The sequence below is a fragment of the Trichomycterus rosablanca genome, chromosome 13, assembly GCF_030014385.1.
Source record: "Trichomycterus rosablanca isolate fTriRos1 chromosome 13, fTriRos1.hap1, whole genome shotgun sequence".
Taxonomy (NCBI): Eukaryota; Metazoa; Chordata; class Actinopteri; order Siluriformes; family Trichomycteridae; genus Trichomycterus; species Trichomycterus rosablanca.
Window position 1 is genome coordinate 36,891,544 of NC_086000.1, and position 16,843 is coordinate 36,908,386.

The following is a 16,843-nucleotide window of genomic DNA, read 5'->3' on the forward strand; positions in this document are numbered from 1 at the left end:
GAGAACGTTCTAGATTAGTGGTGCTTTAGGTGGGCTGAGGCGCAAATTAAAGAAACAGTGGCCACATTTTATGTTGATCACGTCGACCTGATTGAATGACGCGCGACCGGCGTGCACTGGGCCATCGACTGGTAGATCGCCATCGATGAGAACACTTGATTAGCGTGTAGTCGAGACCCTGTGGTGCTTGTGTCTGTTGAGAAACGCCGAACCAGGCCGGTTGCACTGCCGTCACTCGAACTGATGCTTTATTATGTGATTAGATATTTTACTCATCATTCATTTTTAACAAAGATGTTTGATCCCTAAATTTATAATGTGCCAACTGCCAATTGCCCATCTATACAACATATTCCCAAAAGTATGTAGACACACCTTTTAATTATTAGGTCCAATTATGAAATTTTAGTCTCACACATTTCAATCGGGGCGGCACGGTGGCTCGGTGGGTAGCACTGTCGCCTCACAGCAAGAAGGTCCTGGGTTCCATCCCCAGGTGGGGCGGTCCGGGTCCTTTCTGTGCGGAGTGTGCATGTTCTCCCCGTGTCCGCGTTGGTTTCCTCCGGGTGCTCCGGTTTCCTCCCACAGTCCAAAAACATGCCACCAGGCTAATTGGAAACACTGAATTGTCCTATAGATACCGAGCCGCTAGATGCACAAAAAACCAGTGCACTGTAGTGCCGGTCCCAAGCCCGGATAAAATAGGGAGAGTCGTGTCAGGAAGGGCATCCAGCGTAAAAATTGTGCCAAATCGATGCGCGGATCGTGATCCGCCGAGAGCCGACCCCGTAACCGAACGGGACAAAAGGCAGAGGAAAAGAAGTCTCACACATTTCAATCGGGTGTAAAATCAACTTTAGAAAATTGCTTTTATGCTTTCAGCTTTGTCAACAGTTTGGGGAAGGCTCGTTCCAGCATGGTTCCATGTTCCAGCATGATTGTTCCCCTGTGCACAGAGCAAGGTCCAGATAAATGGTTAAATAAATGGGCACAAATTCTCACAGACAACAAAAGGCTCTTGGTCAGGTGTCTACATACTTTTGACCAGATAGTGTGCAGTCAGCGTACTTTCTATGGTGTTATTTTTGATGACAGTCTTTTTATTTAGAAATATATATTTATATTTGTTTATGGACACACGACTGGGACTGCCCGATGCGATGATGTGTATATATCGTCTGATTATAGAAATGTGTGTCGTTACCGAGCTCGCTCTACTGTGTTCACTGCAGCGTAATGATGTATTTAGGGCTGAACAGTAAATATGATGGTACTGCAAGTCTGATACACTATATAGAACAAAAGTATTGGGACACACAACAAGAATTGCTAACAGGTGTAATGAATTAATTAGATAAAGGAATTATATGTCTTCAATTTTGGTACCTATAGGACAATTCGGTGTCTCCAATAAGCCTGGCTGCATGTTTTTGGACTGTGGGAGGAAACCGGAGCACCTGGAGGAAACTCCACACAGAAAGGACCCGGACTGTCCCACCTGGGGATCGAACCCAGGACCTTCTTGCTCCTTCTTGCTGTGAGGTGACACTGCTACCCACTGAACCACCGTGCCGCCCTTCTTGTTTCAGCATAACGTTAAGAAAAGCTAGAGTCCTGACCTCAGCTCCACTCAACAGCTCTGGGATGAACCGGAACATCAACTGATCAATCAGTGCCCATCCGTACAAATGCAGTCATCTTTTGTACTACTGAATTGGCACAAATTCCCACACACAGACATGTTGCGAGAAGCCTTCCTGGGAGAGTGGCTGCTGTTCTAGCTACGTATATTGATCACACAGAGGTCACTCATGGTCAGGTGTCCAAATACTTGTGTACTTGAGTGTTTATAAAGTGTATAATGCGGTCAGATTGAATTGCCATATCATCATCATATGCACTGTTAGTTTGTCATCACATTTATACTGACTGTCCCAAAGTGAATGTGTGTGTGTGTGTGTGTGTGTGTTAAAAACTGTGTGTGTGTGTTAAAAACTGTGTGTGTTAAAAACTGTGTGTGTGTGTGTTAAAAGCTGTGTGTGTTTTTGCAGTACAACTTTGTCATGATTTGATGTTTATTTTCTGTTCTGGTTTTAATGTTTTTACACTTTTTATTATATGAGGTTGTTTTTGTATTGGGGGGGAAATAAATCCATCCCAAAAAGTGCAGTTCATGTATTGCAGTGTTTCTTCTTTTACCCGTGATTAATGATTTTAATTTTTTAAACAGACAAACATACATACACCGATCAGTCGTAACATTAAAACCACCTCCTTATTTCTACACTCACTGTCCATTTTATCAGCTGAGTGGATCAAACAGCAGTGCTGATGGAGTTTTTAAACACCTCACTGTCACTGCTTGACAGAATCGTCCACCAACCAAAAAATATCCAGCCAACAGCGCCCCGTGGGCAGCATCCTGTGACCACTGATGAAGGTCTAGAAGACGACCGACTCAAACAGCAGCAATAGATGAGCGATCGTCTCTGACTTTATATCTACAAGGTGGACCGACTAGGTAGGAGAGTCTAATAGAGTGGACAGTGAGTGGACATGGTGTTTAAAAACTCCACTCATACCAGCACAACACACACTAACACACCACCACCATGTCAGTGTCACTGCAGTGCTGAGAATGATCCGCCACCTAAATAATACCTGCTCTGTGGGGGTCCTGACCATTGAAGAACAGGGTAAAAGCAGGTTAAAAAGGTATGTAGAGAAACACATGGACTACAGTCAGTAATTGTAGAACTACAAAGTGCTTCTATATGGTAAGTGGAGCTGATAAAATGGACAGTGAGTGTAGAAACAAGGAGGTGGTTTTAATGTTATGGCTGATCGGTGTATATAATATGACGTTAAAACAGTCTATTGTGAATGGTTACCAACACTTTATTCTGGTCAGGGTCACAGTGGGTCTGATTCATTGGGTCAAAGGCAGAAAACACCCAAAACAAGTTGCCAAACCATTACAGGACACACACACACACACACACTTTTAGTAGTTTCAGTCGAGCTGACTGTCTTTGGTCTTGTGGGAGGCAGACAGCAGACAAAAGTAGAGGGCAGTTGTAGCCTAGTGGGTAAAGTACTGGACTAGTAATCGAAAGGTCACTGGTTCAAGCCCTATTACTGCCTGGTTGACACTGTTGGGGCCTTGAGCAAGGCCCTTAACCCTCAATTGCTTAGACAATACACCGTCACAGTACTGTAAGTCACTTTGGATAAAAGCGTCTGCTAAATGCTGAAAATGAGAACAGCACTACCCATTGTGCCATCGTGCCACCCATGTCATTACCAGATAAAATTAATTTCTTTATATTTTGTTTTGCCGAGGTTAAAGTTAAAATGCAGCTTAAGAACACACTAAGTTAAGCTTTTTATTGTGAAATATTACAAAAGTAAAAAGAAATAAAACAGAAACAATCAAAAACACCCAATCAGAGTAACAGCTGGAGTACTAATAATACCACCTCTCAGATAAACGTACAGTAAAAGAATTGATTACAATAAAAAACATCTTTTGTTTCCCCAGCAGTTCACATCATCTGTAGACTGGACGTGAGCCGTCCAGCCTCCTCCGCTTTATACACAGCTCAGTCTGCAGCTTTAAGCAATCATTCAGCATCATTCAGTTCTGAAAGTTCCTCGGGGGTGTGGAAGCTCCTCAGCAGGGCTGCTCCTGGTACTGGCGCTCGGTGGCCGTGTTGAAGTCCTCCAGGATGCTGCGCAGGTACTCGAATGTGGGCCGGTTCTCCGGGACCTCGTTCCAGCACTTGTTCATGACGGAGTACAGATCCTCGGGACAGTTGTCCGGACACGGCATGCGGTAGCCCCTCTCCAGGTTCTGGATCACCTCGGGATTGGTCATTCCTGGTGAAAAGAGAAACGGTTTGGTCACTGGTGGGAATGGATGCATGAGGTGCAGATTAAAGAGATGGATGGATTAATGAACGATAATATGTGATTCGATTGATTGAAGGATGGTAGAATAGCTTTAAATAATAAATGGATTGATGGGATTGAATGAATGTATAGATGTACTTAAAGATAAATGAGTAGGGATGTAACGATGCAGCACAAGACAGTTAAGAATCGATTCACATGTGTAATGATTCAAATCGGGTTTACACGTATAATTAATCAATATTCACACTAAACAGCAGAGGGCGCTGGCGCTATTAACCTCGCCTGGTTGACGTCACTACAGGGTTGCCAGGTTCTGAATTTTCCAGTCAAATTTATTTATGTGAGGATATTTTCTTTATTTGTTTTATTCATTTATTTATTTAATGTGGGATTTATTTCACAAAAAGGGAAACATGCAGCGTTGTTTTGCATAGTTTGTACCTACCTCAGAATAAAACGGCATTTATTATTTAATAAATAAAAGATAAGCACAAATACATTATTTTATTTTTTTAAGACAAATAATAAAAGGAAACTTTGTCATAATTTGTATTCAATTTAATTTTGTTCGGGAAAAAATCGTATCATGAATCGCATCGCATCGTGGGTAGAGTGTATCGCTACATCCCTATAAATGAGTAAAAGTGAAGGATGGATGGATGAGATTGAATGCCTGGATGGACTGATGAATTAGACTAATGAATAAAATTGGATGTCTGAATGTAATTGGCTAAATAAATGCATGGATTAACAAACTGATGGATGCGTAATCAACTATGAATAGATAAAATATGAAGGGTGGATAGATTAATCAATTGGCTAATGATTAAAGATTGATGTTGGAATAACAATAAAGAAGTAAAACTAAAGTGCAGCTTTTATGCTATTTCAGTGTGTTTATATTATATTTGTGTTATTTTCATTGTTTAAGTTTCAAAAACAACCTCATTATTTTACATGAGACTAAAATATCTGCAGCTCCACGGGACCATGGACGCATTAACAGGTTCCCCAAACATCCTTAAGGGAAAAAATAGCTTGAAACTCAACGTCTTTAAAACTCGACGCCGCTCCCAGAACCGACTGATTTCTTTATAGAGCTTTATATCAGTTGTTTATGAAATGGGATGTCCGAAAAGGTGATGGTCAGGTGTCCAAATACTTTGGGCCGTATAGTGTGTTCTTTTAAATACCTGGATAAGGAATTCTTCCATAGGTGACGATTTCGGTGAGCAGGACACCGAAAGACCAGACATCTGATTTGATAGAGAAGGTGCCATAGTTGATGGCTTCTGGAGCCGTCCATTTGATGGGAAACTTCGCACCTTTGGGGAAAGAAAAACAAAATGTTAGTCGTGTTTAGCATTACAACTTAATACTGAACTCACTGGTTATTTCATTCATGTTAATACAGCACTCCTGACATCAAGTTCTTCTGCACCGCTCATGTTGATCTTCAGCAGGTAACCAAAAACTGTAACATTATATTAAAATACGTTAAAGTAGAGAGAGATAAACAGAAGGACCAAGCTTCGGCTTTAGAACAGCTATTAACCTTCTTGTCTTGAGTGATTTCTGGTGATTGGAGGAAACATGTAAGGTGCTAGAGCTCATTTTAGTGTTCCTAAGACTGCTCTTGAGTACAACAGCATCAATATCCACAATAGCATCCTTATACATGGAAACATCTACAAGAAAAGCAACTGATGTCTGTGCTATTGTGAATCCTTCATTCTACTTAACATGGCAGCGGAATTTGTGTTTGTTTGTTTGTTTATCAGGATTTTAACGTCATGTTTTACACTTTGTTTACATTCATGACAGGAACGGTAGTTACTCATTACACAAGATTCATCAGTTCACAAGTTTTAATATCGAACACAGTCATGGACAATTTTGTGTCTACAATTCACCTCACTTGCACGTCTTTGGACTGTGGGAGGAAACCGGAGCTCCCGGAGGAAACCCACGCAGACACGGGGAGAACATTCCCCCGAGCCATCAGACTGCTGAACAGCAATGGACAGGCACACCCCTCATAATCAATACAGTGATCTCCACAGAAACCCCCACCATACACACCCCATACAACCCAGCACAAATACAAACTCGAGAGAAGCACAGAAAAACGAGATGAATCACTCTCGGGATGAATCATTCAAATGAATCATTTTTGGAATCGAATCACTGAACTGTATTCTTGGGTATCTTTGAAATCGTGGCACCGAACCGAGACAAGCGAGTACAAACACACACACACACACACACACACACACACACACACACACACACACACACACACACACAAGCAATATATCACAGTGTACCCTTGAATCTTGTGATTTTTATATAAATTTGGTCTCATTTTAAACAACATAAGCTCAAATATACCCAAGAAAATCGTTTTGCTGTGGAGTTTGAGTTTACACGCCTTTGCAAACAATGGGTTATATTACTAATGGAACAACACACTGATCTAAACTTGGTTTGGATCGTTTTGAAGAACAGAAGTTAAGGTAAGGGCTATTAGTTAACATATTAGTTAACATAGTTGGTTTTCCATGACAACCCACATTGTGACGTCACACGCGCTAGGCTACACTTGTTTGAAAAGTATACGAGCAATTTATGACTAAATATGATTTTCCTGTTCCTGGTCCAGCTTGTGAAGAGTTATTTGACTTTAGTGGAGCCTGGTGGTGATGTTAAATCTCAGTTGCTTGTAAATTGAATAAGCACACATGTATGCCTAACAAAGCTAAGGATATTCACTTCAAAATTCTACACAAGATATAGTATATCCAGTTCATTTAGTTATTTCACAACTTGTTAATGTTGAAAGTTGATGTAGCTTATGTGGAGATGCTGCTGTTTAAACCAATTAATGTTACACATTTGTGGAAGCTTTTTCTATATGTCAAATTTATTACTCATAAAGAGAAATCTTTAGGCTTTAGACCAACGTTACCCTTGTTTTAGTGGAATTGAATATAAATTTTTTTTATGATGTTCAACAATTGTTATCATGTTTTAACATGTACTGGACCGGTTATGAAAAAACATGAACAGTCCAATTGGTTTGTATGTAAAATCTATTTACAATATGGCACAGGGCGGCACGGTGGCACAGTGGGTAACACTGTCGCCTCACAGCAAGAAGGTCCTGGGTTCGATCCCCAGGTGGGGCGGTCCGGGTCCTTTCTGTGTGGAGTTTGTATGTTCTCCCCGTGTCTGCGTGGGTTTCCTCCGGGTGCTCCGGTTTCCTCCCACAGTCCAAAGACGTGCAAGTGAGGTAAATTGGAGACACTAAATGATGGATCTTGTGTAATGAGTTACTAGCTGTTCCTGTCATGAATGTAACCAATGAATGTAGCGTCGGCACAGGCTTTACCCAGAAAGCCTTGCGGCAGTGGTGTCTAAGCTCACCGTGGCCGTGTATCCTGGTGTTGGGAATAGGGTGGCTGCGGTGAGGGTTGGGTAAATAGCTTATATGTTTGTCTGTTGTATGAATGTATGTGTGTATGAATGGGTGTCTGACCCTAAACCACTGAATGAACTGCCAAAGGCAGCTCACTCGCGGCCCTGACGCTATCCTTCCTGCTCGCCGGCGCCACAGTATAAAACATGACATTAAAATCCTAATAAACAAACAAACACAAAGGCACAAGACATTTTGAGATGTACTTGGTCCATTATGTGTATGGAGCATCTTGGCATCTGTGTGCATTTTTTGCTTCCTTGAGCTGAGGCCAGTAGGTTCCAGGCCCAAATCTGATCTCAGTACATCTCATATACAGTAGGTACAAACGGTACATAGAACACCTTGTGATTCTCTTCAGTATATAATCACAAAGATATTCATCTCATACTATTAAAATGATGTGGTTTGCAAAAGAAATCAAACTTGAGGTGTATTTTCACCATAATATGCATTTAGTAGCTGAAATACACCATAGAATGCATGATGTCCATTGTAGTGGACACACGTGGTTAATTGTAATTTACTGCTTCAAACAAATAAATATTTGAACAACACAGTGATTCTTTTGCTTCTTAGATGTTGCTTTTTGTGCTGATAGTTCATTTAGCGGCAAGGATGCCTTTTGGTAGAAGAATTGTACAGAAATCCCCGGAACATATGGAGTTTCTGACATTCGTCAGCTTTTTTGGTTTACCTTATGATCTGTTGCACTCGCAACTATTGGCCACATGGTGGCGCCATACTGGGTTGTTTGGTAGCATCCCCTTAAAGGCAGGTGCAGGAATTTGTCTTGTATTTTTAGAGACTCATTTTATCTAATGTTTTATGTCCTCTTTAAGGTATTTAGTACCGCATCTGTGTGTTATCTCCATCTGTCAGTGAACTTTCTGTACCAACCACAGAGCTGGTGTGGTGTGATGTTCTGATGTTCACATGGAGTCACCAGTTATTAATTCCATGTGTGATGGTTTGGTTTTGATGTCTTACCCTCTCTGGCTGTGTATTCGTTGTTCTCGATGAGCCGTGCCAGGCCGAAGTCTGCGATCTTGCAGATGAGCTCGTCAGACACCAGTATGTTGGCAGCTCTCAGGTCTCTGTGGATGTAGTTCTTCATCTCGATGTAGGCCATCCCATCAGCCACCTGCAGGGGGTAGCAGGACTTTAGGAATAGAGCTTTACACCAGCAGCGCTGTTTTGTTTTGTTTTGTTTTGGTGTGTGTGGGCATGTGAGGTGAGATGTTCCTCAGTCTGTAGTGAAGTAATGCATTAGGTATGGGGTTTTATTTTAGAGATCTGGGAAATTCCAGCTTCCTTATGTTTGACTTTTGACCATGTCAACTTTCAGTGACTACATACGGTAACTCTCTAAGCTTAAAAGCTTCTACAATGCCATCCAGACGTCTAAAACATCATTATTCAGTTCAGTCTGCAGTCAATAGTAAGTTCTGGAAATTTTCAGTGCAAACACGGCAGGTTGCTGTCACATCTAGCAGGAGCAGCATTGTTGGCACATTATTATTGAGTCTGGTTCCTCTTGAGGTTTCTTCATGTAATATTAAGGAGTTTTTCCTTGACACTTGTCACCCTTGGCTTGCTCAATAGGGGTTTTTGATCTGTTGGTCCTGGATGCTGTAAAGTTGCTTTGAGGCAATGTCTATTGTAAAATAAATCTGACTTCCACAGTGCCATCCTAAGACGTCCAACTCCTTTATTGGCCACCAGCACCTTTTCTTATTCCTGCCATTATAAAACTCGCATCTCTATGCCACTTTGCTCACCATCATGAGCCACACCAGCTTCTAATTTTGCCATTCTGTGGCCGGCACCTATTTTTATTCCTGCCATTATGAAACTCACATCTTGATGCCACCTTGTAACCCACAACCTCATACGCTCACCATTATGAGCAATACAAGCTTCTATTTTTGCCGTTCTGTTGCTTACCAGCTCCTAATTCTTTCCGTCTGAAGACACAAGCATCTGCTGTACCACAATAATGCCCAAAACCTTCAACGCTTGCAATTCTGCAACTCCAAGCCATTCTAATGCCATTCTTGGGAATTCTAATTTTATCAACACGTCATGTTAAAACTAAAATTACTGACTGTAGTCCATCTGTTTCTCTACATGCTTTGTTACCCCTTTTCACCCTGTTCTTCAATGGTCAGGACCCCCACAGGACCAAAGCAGGTATTATTTAGGTGGTGGATGATTCTCAGCACTGCAGTTACACTGACATGGTGGTGGTGTGTTAGTGTGTGTTGTGCTGGTATGAGTGGATCAGACACAGCAGCGATGCTGGAGTTTTTTAACACCTCACTGTCACTGCTGCACTGAGAATCGTCCACCAACCAAAAACATCCAGCCAACAGCGCCCCGTGGGGTCTAGAAGGTCTAGAAGATGACCGACTCAAACAGCAGCAATAGATGAGCGATCGTCTCTGACTTTACATCTACAAGGTGGACCAACTAGGTAGGAGTGTCTAATAGAGTGGACAGTAAGTGGACACCTCCAGCAGCACTGCTGTGTCTGATCCACTCATACCAGCACAACACACACTAACACACCACCACCATGTCAGTGTCACTGCAGTGCTGAGAATGATCCACCACCTAAATAATACCTGCTCTGTGGTGGTCCTGTGGGGGTTCTGACCATTGAAGAACAGAGTAAAAGCAGGTTAAAAAGGTATGTAGAGAAACAGATGGACTACAGTCAGTAATTGTAGAACTACAAAGAGCTTCTATATGGTAAGTGGAGCTGATAAAATGGACAGTGAGTGTAGAAACAAGGTTTTAATGTTATGGCTGATCAGTGTACATCAGACCCACAAGTTCCTAGTCATGCCATCAGAACAATAACTTCTGCAATCTGGAGAACCACAAGTTCCTACTGGCATTAAAACTCTTAAAAATGACTTACAAGGTATTGTTTCTTCTATCTTAAGTCCCACATGGTCGTACTACCACTTTTTAAGACCCACACGTTCCTGCTGTGTCATCATGACCCTCAGAAGGCCCACAATCCCCATTTAGCCATCTGGAGTGCCATAAACTGACAACCCAAAACAACTTCTAGTCTAAAGGATCTTACTTATGCCATCCCAGGACCAACATTTCTATCTGTGCCATCCTGAGCTCTGCAAGGTCATACTTCTGCCATCCTGAGATCCACAAGGTACTCCTCCTCTTATTCCAAAGCCCATCATCTCCTATTCTGCCATCCTGAGACCTAAAAGGTCCTTCCTCTGACATCCTAAGGTCCCACAGGCTGCTACTCTGGAATTCTAAGACATTTAGGTTCACAGTATCCTACTGTGCCGCCTTAAGTCTCTCAGGATGCTACTCCTGCTTTCTTGATGCCACCTTGTAACCCACAACCTCATACCCTCACCATCATGAGCCACATAAGCTTCTACTTTTGCCATTCTGTGGTAGGTTTACAATATCCTACTGTGCCGACTTAAGTCTCTTAAGGTCCTACCCCTGCTTTCTTGAGGCCCAAAGCTCTCAATCCTTCATGATCATGATTCTCAGGGCCAACCTGTGGTGGATGTGATGGTACTACTGAGATACTACTGACTGCAAGAGTTTCCTTGGCTCCCAGGCCAACCACAATCAAAAGAAAGAAAGCCAGTAAGTGTGCTGGTATTTTGTTTATGCCAACAGTGCCAGGTTTACAGTTGTTTTCATGAAAGTGAGCATATAACCTGCCGGCAGGTGCAACATGATGCTTGCGATGGTGAAGATAAGTTCCTAAAGACTGAAGGAGAGATATGCATCTCTGGCAGCGTAGGTGATATCTAGAGAGGACGTTGGTGATGCCTCTTTCACGGAAATGCCACGCCCTCATTGTGAAATGCTGACTGAAGCAGGCTGCTCAGCAAAGATTTGACATAAAGTTTAGATGTGGGTGCAGTTTTGTTTTTAAGACAACGGTGTGTACGGAGGTGTAGCATGGGTAAAACTCAGTTAATGGATGTTTAAAGTAACAAGAACCTTCACATGAAACGTTCTGTAAACTTGGTGTTAGTGCTGGGCGTGGCAAATACTTCTGAACCTGATGTGCATTTCCTATTTTTATACACCGATCAGCCATAACATTAAAACCATTGAAGAACAGCATGAAAGCAGGTCAGAAAATATGTAGAGAAATTGATGGACTACAGTCAGTAATTGTAGAACTACAAAGTGCTTCTATATGGTAAGTGGAGCTGATAAAAACAGGTGGTTTTAATGTTATGGATGATCAGTATGTACACTAGAGAAGCAAAGCTGACTTGCCTGTGAGGCCATATCAATCAGGGTGTTTATCTGCAGACTCGCTCCCTCTGCGGTCTTCAGAAAATCCACCAGGCTGCCTGAAATTAAATCCAAAAAAATATGTACGTTAACTTTTATATCTAGACACATAGAAATATCAGCTAGTGTCATACACATCACATTTCCAAAAATCTGTAAAAACTAAATAGGGCCAAGAATTGATTCTTGAGGGACACAAATAATAGAGGAAAAACAACATTTATATTTGCCAAGAGAGGAAAATGCTGATTGTGCCTCATGATGTTTTTGTGGTTCCTGCTAACAGCCCACAATTTAAAGTGGTTTTGCTTAGATCTGCAGTTTTCATGATACCAAAATTTGATACCAGTGCAGGTACAATACGACACTTCTGCATCAGACCACATCAAAAACAGACCTGCAATTTAGCATGATTCTTTATATATTAATTATAATAATACAACCATGTAAACCTCAATAAATAAAATAAACATCAACATAGCATTAGTAGCATTTCTCTGATCTGAAAAAGCCAAGCTAGTTTACTGTGTCCCAGAGATGTTCACAAGTCACAAAATACGAGTACGAGTTGAGTCACGAGTTTTTAACTAGAGTCCGAGTCAAGTCACGAGTCTTTAGACTAGAGTCCGAGTCAAAACATATATTGGAAATGTAGCGTAGAAATAAAGAAATAATCTGTAAGTTCAAATAAAAACAACAACAGATTAGCGAGTGTATTTAGCCGTTTTACTTCGTGTCTTTACTTTCCTCCTCATCGTGTAAATTAATGTAATTTCTGTAACAAGAAGGTTCCAGTTAAAAGCTTCAACTGATACGTTTTGTTTTCATTACAGAACAAAAGCGCTCGATAAATCACGGCACAGCGGCCAAAATCCCAAACACAGCAAAAACCATCATAACCGCTGCTTACCTTAGCTTCTGTTCTTCCAGATGCTATTACATTTATAAGCGTGCGTCCCATTAGGAACAGAATCCGTTATTTTGTAAATGTGCTTATAATTAAAAACCTCCAAACTTTTCCCGGTGGTGAAGTAAAACAGGAAGTCGTTAGAAAGCCGATCGAGCGTTTCATTACCACGTCATCTGTGTGACGCAAACTGAATAAATGCAAATAACAGCATTTCTTACTAACAATTACAATCAGAAGCTCTGATTGGTTCAGAAAGCGGTTCTTTCAATTATCAGCGCCAATTCTGTAGGAGCGTTCCATTCACCCCGGCTGTTCCTGTGAAGTGCACTACGTAGGGTATTCCACCATTTTAAGTGAGATTCTGATCCAAAGGTAACGAAAATGTTCAAATGAAGTGAACTTCAGACTGTGTAGGGAGTAGGGAGCGACGCTTCATCACTACACCGGAAGCTGGCTGGAACATTTACACATTGTGTGCGTTGCGGGTATATATATATACAGTGGGGTCAAAAAGTATTTAGTCAGCCACTGATTGTGCAAGTTCTCCTACTTAGAAAGATGAGAGAGGTCTGTAATTTTCATCATAGCTACACTTCAACTATGAGAGACAAAATGAGAAAAAAAAATCCAGGAAATCACATTGTAGGATTTTTAAAGAATTTATTTGTAAATTATGGTGGAAAATAAGTATTTGGTCAATAACAAACAAGCAAGATTTCTGGCTCTCACAGACCTGTAACTTCTTCTTTAAGAAGCTCTTCTGTCCTCCACTCGTTACCTGTATTAATGGCACCTGTTTGACCTCGTTATCTGTATAAAAGACACCTGTCCACAGCCTCAAACAGTCAGACTCCAAACTCAACCATGGCCAAGACCAAAGAGCTGTCGAAGGACACCAGGAAGAAAATTGTAGACCTGCACCAGGCTGGGAAGAGTGAATCTACAATAGGCAAGCAGGTTGGTGTGAATAAATCAACTGTGGGAGCAATTGTAAGAAAACGGAAGACATACAAGACCATTGATAACCTCCCTTGGGGTCAAGATCTCATCCCGTGGGGTCAAAATGATCATGAGAATGGGGAGCAAAAATCCCAGAACTACACGGAGGGACCTGATGAATGACCTGCAGAGAGCTGGGACCAAAGTAACAAAGGCTACCATCAGCCAGGCGTGTCCCCCTGCTTAAGCCAGTACATGTCCAGGCCCGTCTAAAGTTTGCCAGAGAGCATATGGATGATCCAGAAGAGGATTGGGAGAATATCATGTGGTCAGATGAAACCAAAATGGAACTTTTTGGTAAAAACTCAACTCGTCGTGTTTGGAGGAAGAAGAAGAACCCAAGAACACCATACCTACTGTGAAGCTTGGGGGTGGAAACATCATGCTTTGGGGCTGTTTTTCTGCAAAGGGGACAGGACGACTGATCCGTGTTAAGGGAAAAATGAACGGGGTCGTGTATCGTGAGATTTTAAGCCAAAACCTCCTTCCATCAGTGAGAGCATTGAAGATGGAACGTGGCTGGGTCTTCCAGCATGACAATGATCCCAAACACACCGCTCAGGCAACGAAGGAGTGGCTCCGTAAAAAGCATTTCAAGGTCCTGGAGTGGCCTAGCCAGTCTCCAGACCTCAACCCCATAGAAAATTTGTGGAGTCCGTGTTGCCCAGCGACAGCCCCAAAACATCACTGCTCTAGAGGAGATCTGCATGGAGGAATGGGCCAAAATAGCAGCTACAGTGTGTGCAAACCTGGTGAAGACTTACAGGAAACGTTTCACCTCTGTCATTGCTAACAAAGGTCATGTTACAAAGTATTGAGTTGAACTTTTGTTATTGACCAAATACTTATTTTCCACCATAATTTACAAATAAATTCTTTAAAAATCCTACAATGTGATTTCCTGGATTTTTTTTTTCTCATTTTGTCTCTCATAGTTGAAGTGTAGCTATGATGAAAATTACAGACCTCTCTCATCTTTCTAAGTAGGAGAACCTGCACAATCAGTAGCTGACTAAATACTTTTTGACCCCACTGTATATATATATAATTGTCCCACGTAACTAATGATAATACATGCTGATAGTGTGTCTAACCTTACCTTACCTTACCAAATAAAACCTGATTGAATTTGGGGGGGTTAAATGCGTCATAAGACGTCCGGTCGCCATAAAAGCATAACGACGGACGTCAGAAGCCAAAATATGTGACCGCCTTCGATTTAACATGTACAGCTGATAAAAACAAACGACTTCTTGTTACCAGAATAGTTCCAGATTTGATAAAAGCTCAGAAATAGCCGCAGAAAACAGAACATTCTCAGGAAATCCCATGATCAGTTATGATGTTGCACGACCTCGCCGTTCTGAGCTGTTTTGCTGGAATAAGAGGAATCGCTCTGTACTCAGGAACTTCCTTTAGGAGGACTGAGGAAAAGACCTCAGTAAAAAGCACTTGGAGGAGCTGGTGCATGTTTATTTTATCTTTACGGTGTTGGATAACAGGTTGTAGGTCAAGTTCAGGGTAATTCTGTTTTCCAAAACCCGTCCAAGTGGAACAATTCTGTTGTAGTTTAACCCTTGTATGGTTCATAGTGTTGTTACTCAGACCCTTTTTGCGGGTCTGGTGGACCCACTGCATTATTGTGTTTTCAAGCACTTTGCAGTGGTCACAGGTCGCTGCCCACGGGGCGCTGTTGGCTGGATATTTGTTTGGTTGGTGGACTATTCTCAGTCCAGCAGCGCAGCTGTGTCTGATCCACTCATACCAGCACAACACACACTAGCACACCACCAGCATGTCAGTGTCACTTCAGTGCTGAGAATCATCCACCACCTAAATAATACCTGCTCTGTGGGGGTCCTGACCATTGAAGAACAGCATGAAAGGGGGCTAACAAACCATGCAGAGAAACAGATGGACTACAGTCAGTAATTGTAGAACTACAAAGTGCTTCTACATGATAAGTGGAGCTGATAAAATGGACAGTGAGTGTAGAAACAAGGAGGTGGTTTTAATGTTATGGCTGATCAGTGTATAAAAACATTTTAAATCTTAAATATTATCTTTAATTTATTTTGTCCTGCATACGTTCTTATAAAGTGCTGTTTGGAGATGTTTGGAGCTGTTTGGAGGACTGTTGTTTTTTAAAAGCCTTTTGTCGATATGAAGAGAGAAACCGCCGGTGAAAGTGCTTCCTAACAACAGCAGCGATTGTACGATCAAAACAAACGATGATCACATCGCCGCCGCTCTGAAGGAGCTTTTGTTTGGGAGCAGAACGGCGTGTTGTGTTATGCATGACGACCTGTACGGTGTGTTAGCATGCTGGTGCTGCGTCGTGCCGCACGGATCACTGAAGGTCACGGCAAAGCCGGAAATACATGCATTACCGTACACGCTACTTTACTGGGTATTTATTTATTTATTAGGATTTTAATGTCATGTTTTGGCTCTGTGGCTCGGTGGGTAGCACTGTCGCCTCACAGCAAGAAGGTCTTGGGTTCGATTCCCAGGTGGAGCAGTCCGGGTCCTTTCTGTGTGTAGTTTGCATGTTCTCCCCGTGTCTGTGTGGGTTTCCTCCGGGAGCTCCGGTTTTTTCCCACAGTCCAAAAACATGCAGTCAGGTTAATTGGAGTCCTCTTATTTTTTGGGGTCTGATGCCCTCCATTTTGGGGTTTGACAACCTCCTTTTTTGGGGGGTCTGATGCCCTTCATTTTCGGGTCTGATGTCCTCATTTTTGTGGTCTGATGTTCTCCTTTTTGAGGTCTGATGCCCTCCTTTTTTGGGGGGTCTGATGCCCTTCATTTTCGGGTCTGATGTCCTCATTTTTGTGGTCTGATGTTCTCCTTTTTGGGGTCTAATATCCTCCTATTTTTAGGGTTTTAATGCCCTCCTTTTTGGGGTCTGATGCCCTCCTTTTTTTGGGGGTCTGATGCCCTCCTTTTTGGGGTCTAATATCCTCCTAAAGAGTGTCCCAAAATTCACACAAGAAGTAATTTTGATAGAGAACACAGTTTTTTAATTAAAAATTGTAAATTTTTAATTGATTCATAAAGTATACAGTATAGGGTTATGTATGGAATAGCATATCGGGTAAATGGCCTCCACGGCTTTGCTGGCACATACGCACTCTTTTGTCGAAATTTTCGTTTACATTTTCAGCATTTAGCAGACGCCTTTATCCAAAGCGACTTACATTACAGTTACAGTATACAGTCTAAGCAATTGAGGGTTA

The 16,843-nt window shown here is 41.9% G+C and overlaps 1 protein-coding gene across 1 annotated transcript in view; it reads right to left on the reverse strand.

The window, feature by feature from the left end:
• Positions 1–3,372: 3,372 nt before the first annotated feature.
• The window catches only part of lck (LCK proto-oncogene, Src family tyrosine kinase), a 50,597-nt gene continuing 37,126 nt past the window's right edge, over positions 3,373–16,843 (reverse strand). Inside the window, exons 10-13 of the mRNA XM_063006769.1 lie at positions 11,681–11,757; positions 8,384–8,537; positions 5,109–5,240; positions 3,373–3,879 (exon numbers count right to left, since the gene is read on the reverse strand). Coding sequence (XP_062862839.1) covers positions 3,674–3,879; positions 5,109–5,240; positions 8,384–8,537; positions 11,681–11,757 — 569 coding nt within the window. The 3' untranslated portion in view covers positions 3,373–3,673. The remainder of the gene's footprint in view (positions 3,880–5,108; positions 5,241–8,383; positions 8,538–11,680; positions 11,758–16,843) is intronic.